Below are 5,093 nucleotides of genomic sequence, written 5' to 3'. Positions count from 1 at the left end.
GGATGGATGGATGGATGGATGGATGGATGGATGGATGGATGGATGGATGGATGGATGGATGGATGGATGGATTAACCTTCAGGGTGGATATAGCTCGCTAGCAGCCTCGCACCGAGGACCTATCCACGTCATCATTTACCCAGAATGCTTTGTGTGGAAATAAAATGGCCTCGTCTGTGGTATATATTTTTAAACTTTTAGTTCAAAAATTGTAAAAACGGAACATCCTACAGTATTTTTACAGTCTTTATTTTACAGTTAAAGTATTTGTTGATCATATAAAGTCAAATGTTACAACTAATCGGGGATCTCTTTAAGCATATTTTTAGTCCATGACACGTAACTTTCTATAATTACAGTATAATTTTTTTATGTTTACTGTGCGTATTTAAAAATACCATGTTTCTGTTTAATAATTTATTAAAAGCAGTGTGAATGAAGTAGACTACATGTAGTGTGGGTCTGTGTTCATTGTACTGCTGAAACAACAAGTTGCACAGGATGAGGAAATGAAGTGAAGCAAGTGAGTTCAGCCCTTTATTGACTTGCAAATATCCTGGTGTTAAAAGCACGCAGCCCTTTGGCCGGTCGTATCAGTTGAGCCTGGATCCTCCCTGACAGCTGATGGTATGTACAATACACCGAACTAACAGCTGAACTAAACTGTTCTTTTTCTTTTTTAGATAACTTATCTAGGGTATTTGTATGGATAGGTGTGTCTCTTTAGTTATAACCGAGTAGAAGCCTTTTTTCTGAAAAGCAGGAAGTGAAAGAACAGCTTGACTATGTTGAAAGTATATCTGTTTTTTTCTCTATAATGCCAGTGAGAGTTTGATTGAGGCAGCTGGTTGTTAATGAGTAACTTTTTAGAAGCTCAACCTTTACCAGGCGTTTGTTCAGCTCTTGCTGTGTTACTCATTCAGTGGCAAAAAGCACTGGACTTTGTGTTTGTTTATCGAACTATCTGTTGGCTGGTCTTTTATAAAGGATTTGGTTTGATTTCCTGCTGAGTTTTGTTTCTTGGGGCTGCGATGGTAAGTGATGATCTTTCTTTTACACTGAAGTTTTGCTTAGAGTGGGTTTTTGTTCCTGTTCTTTTGACATTACCAAACATTTTGACATTAATTAAATGTAACATGTACATCATGTGATTTCATAGCTGTCTCACACTTTATAAGTTTTGATAGTTCTCTTTCTAGGAAGTCAAATTAGGACATTAGAAGTGATGTGAGAGGAGCTGTGATACTTTCAGTTTTCATCAAGACCCTGTCCACAAGGAAATGCGTTTAACGGCTTTGAATATTTTTTTATTTTATTATTTCAGCTTTGTGAACATAAGGAAACAGCTATTTATATAGCCTGGCACTTGCCTTCCTACACAGTCCTGTTCAATTCACTGGTCCATTTGGGATTTCTCCTATAGACAAGGATTTCTCTGGATTTCAACTGGGACCATCAGCAAACAGAAGGAGTTGTAAACAATGCCAATCTGCTCTGTTTTAACTACCCATTAGAACATGTGCAGTGTCTCTGAGATTGACTGAATGATGGTCTTCTCCTGGGAGTTCCAGTCGCTGTGGTTCGACATGGAGAAAGATGACTCTGACAGGCTTAGTTAAATGAAACAGTGAATCATTTTATTTCACATAATTGCCTTATACTCAATCACGCACCCTCGAAGGCCAATCAGGGAGAGAGCCCCAAACTCTGGAGCTATTTCCTTTTTATGAAACCTTGGTCTACATCATACTGGGATGGGCTTAAACAAAACCATTTCCTTCTGTAGATGAGCTCCTAGGATGTAAACTAAGACACCCAAGCATGTTTTTACTCAGATGTTTTTGACGGGTGAACTTTGGAGGCCCACATACCATGTCCTGATAAGGAAGTGGGAGACGCTACAAATCTACACAAAAACAATCTCTTGACTGAAACACAGGCCTCATCACATTTCTGTACCAATGACCTCATTTACCTCACATGATTAGTTCCAAAGGCGTTTCCTAGTAGTTAATCAAATTTTGTGTACCTTATTGTAAAGTGTTACCCAAATATCTGCATCCAAGTTGATGTCTTGAGTGGAAACAGGTGCAGAGAAATAAGATCTCTCCTTCCCACATTATTAACCTTTTAGATCATTCATTTGTGCTATATATGAGGATATATATTTAATCTCCATCTTCTTCCGCTTAGCTGTAGTCGGGTCACAGAGGCAACAGGTCCAGGAGAAAAACCCAGACATCCCTCTCCCTAGTGACACTTTCTAGCTCATCCTGGGGGACCCCAAGGCGTTAGGCCAGAGAGGAGACATGATCCCTCCAGCGTGTCCTGGGTCTTCCCCGGGGCCTCCTACCAGTGGGATTTGTCTGGAACACCTCTAAAGGGAGGCATCCTAATCAGACGAACTACCTCAACTGACTACTTTCGATGTGGAGGAGCAGCGGCTCTACTCCAAGCTCCCCCCGGATGACAGAGCTCCTCACCCTATCTCTAAGGCTGAGTCCGGCCACCCTAAGGAGGAAGCTCATTTTGACATCTTGTATCCGGGATCTTGTTCTTTCGGTCATGATCCATGCCTCCTGACCATAGGTGAAGGTTGGAACGAAAACAGACCAGTAAATAAAGAGCTTTGTCTTTCGACTCAGCTCTTTATTCACCACGACTGACCGAATCAACTCCCTCATTACTGAGGACGAGGCCCCAATTCATCAATCCATCTCCCACTCCATCCTACCATCACTCATGAACAAGACACTCAGAAACTTAAACTCCTCCACTTGAGGCAAAGACTCTCCCCTCGACCCGGAGGGGCATTCTACCCTTTATCTTTAATCTGGGTTAGGAACAGCCCACAAACATATTCTTAAACTGGGGGAAAAAAGCAGGCTGATTTTGGATGGTAAGATTGGTGTTCAGGCCTGAGGCCATGTTTGTTTTTAATGTGCTGTTGCAGGTCAGTGATTGGCTGGCACAGCTGTACAGTGACATCTCTGAGATTGGCTGGCCTCTCTTGCTGGACGTCTGGGTTGGACCATTCAACTCCAGCTCTACCAGTCAGTGCAGACCTTCCTCTATAAAGGACCAGAGGTTGGATTTATAAAGCTTGCGTACGCACAAAACGAGCCCAGAAACTTGCGCACGCCACTTTTCACACAAAGGTTCCTTTGAGTATCCTGGTTGGATAGAAAGGTGCTATACAAGTACAGTCCAATTACCTTTTCTAAAACTCAAACTTGGTGTGAAAATGTGCAGTCCCTCTCACCAGCTCTGACCCATACATACACCAGTGGCGGATGTTGGTCTTTCAAGAAGAGGAAGCTCAATTTCGGCCTACATCATAAAATGTGTCTGTTTATTTATACCTAAATTCTACCCTCCGTTCCTTTTCAAGAAAATAATCTGTGACCCTGTTACAGATCATTTTACAGAACTTCCAGTCAGCCAGCTCACTTTGTCAAACCAGGACAGCTGAAAAGACCTGTTATGTTTCCCCACCTTCTGCACCAAATTAATCTGAGGAGTTGATCAGCCCTGCTGTTTCTAGGTTTTTCTTCGTAAGGAGGACTGTATCAAATGGCTTCGCCAAAATCCGGTCCACAACATTCAAACTTTCTGCCATTATGTGCAGTTTGCTACCTACAGTAGCTAGTTCTCTAGCTGAGACTGGCGCGAGGCTAGAGTGAAGTGTGTCCGTCTGTGAGTGCTTTATCAGAGGTAGACATAAGGATAATTTTTCAGGTTGTCCAGCAGACAACCTGTTGACAAAACCTGGTTGTCTGCAAAACATTTTGGTTGTCCAAAAGAATCTCGAGAAAAATGTAATTTAACAAGTATATTGTTCTGTAGACAAAGTTTATTATATATAATTGTTCTCAGTCAGCAGGTTAACAGGATCTGTGTGAATAAAACTTCCTCATTCTCTTCTTTTGAAATAGAGTTCAACATTCATAAGCTTCTTTCTGCTCTTAGGTCAAACATTTTCACTTAAATAGGAGTATACTGTGTACATGACCTTATTAAAAGTTACAGTTTAGTGTTCTGTTCGGTTTTACCAAGTTTTTTCTCCCTTTCATTTTTACAAATAGACACCCACAGCAGAGAACTTTAATCAAGGTCTTTTTTTCTTGGTTGTCCACCAGACAACCAGGAGACAGGATCTGGTTGTCTGAAATGAAAATAGGTTGTCTCAGACAAACTAAACAATGGTTATGTCTAACCCAGTTTATGATGGTGGAGGGGCTCAGCAGCACCTGCTGGACAGAAGTCAAAAAGAGTGATAGAAGTCCGTCTCCAAACACAAGCAGCTACAAAAAAATTAATCAGAAATAGAAGCTTGATTTGTCGCTAGTCGTTTTTAACAAAAAAATGATGCTAAAAGAATTAATAAAGCCTCTGGTTCACCTCAGAACGGAAACGAAACTAAAAACTGCTCCAATGAATGTTTACATCAAAAGATCTCTGATTCGCTTATTTCGCTGTCAATCAAAAAGGGATTCAGGCTCAGACAGATCATCCAATCATCATGCAGAAGCTGAGCGTCAGGGCCAGCCCCCTGCTCCATAGACCCCCAGAGACGCTGAACGTCCGATGGGCGGGACAAAACCCAACATTTATCCAATGACTCGTCTCGTTCAGGTGCAGTCTTCGCATCACTAATGAGCTCTGTAGACGCTGAGCGTCCTGACCCACAGACCCCACCCTGACCCACAGACCCCCCCCTGACCCACAGACCCCTCCTTGACCCACAGACCCTCCCTGACCCACAGACCCTCCCTGACCCACAGACCCCCCCCTGACCCACAGACCCCTCCTTGACCCACAGACCCTCCCTGACCCACAGACCCTCCCTGACCCACAGACCCCCCCCTGACCCTCAGACCCTCCCTGACCCACAGACCCTCCCTGACCCTCAGACCCTCCCTGACCCACAGACCCCTCCCTGACCCACAGACCCTCCCTGACCCTCAGACCCTCCCTGACCCACAGACCCCTCCCTGACCCACAGACCCTCCCTGACCCACAGACCCTCCCTGACCCACAGACCCTCCCTGACCCACAGACCCTCCCTGACCCACAGACTCCTCCTCCCTGAC

At 43.7% G+C, this 5,093-nt stretch overlaps 1 protein-coding gene across 3 annotated transcripts in view; it reads left to right on the top strand.

Annotated features, from left to right (window-relative positions):
- Positions 1-560: 560 nt before the first annotated feature.
- Positions 561-5,093, top strand: part of si:ch73-234b20.5 (vesicle-associated membrane protein 8) — a 15,239-nt gene continuing 10,706 nt past the window's right edge. Inside the window, exon 1 of one of the 3 annotated variants that reach the window (XM_014029157.1) lies at positions 561-627. In XM_014029157.1, the coding sequence (XP_013884611.1) occupies positions 625-627 (3 nt within the window). In that variant the 5' untranslated portion in view covers positions 561-624. Of the gene's footprint in view, positions 628-772; positions 795-823; positions 1,035-5,093 lie in introns of those variants that run through there. The other 2 variants (XM_014029154.1, XM_014029156.1) reach the window with 2 other exon arrangements.

The sequence above is a fragment of the Austrofundulus limnaeus genome, unplaced genomic scaffold (genome assembly GCF_001266775.1).
Source record: "Austrofundulus limnaeus strain Quisiro unplaced genomic scaffold, Austrofundulus_limnaeus-1.0 Scaffold860, whole genome shotgun sequence".
In the NCBI taxonomy this organism is placed as follows: domain Eukaryota; kingdom Metazoa; phylum Chordata; class Actinopteri; order Cyprinodontiformes; family Rivulidae; genus Austrofundulus; species Austrofundulus limnaeus.
The sequence above is the reverse complement of the archived record's forward strand: the minus strand, read 5'-3'. Positions and strand labels throughout refer to the sequence as shown.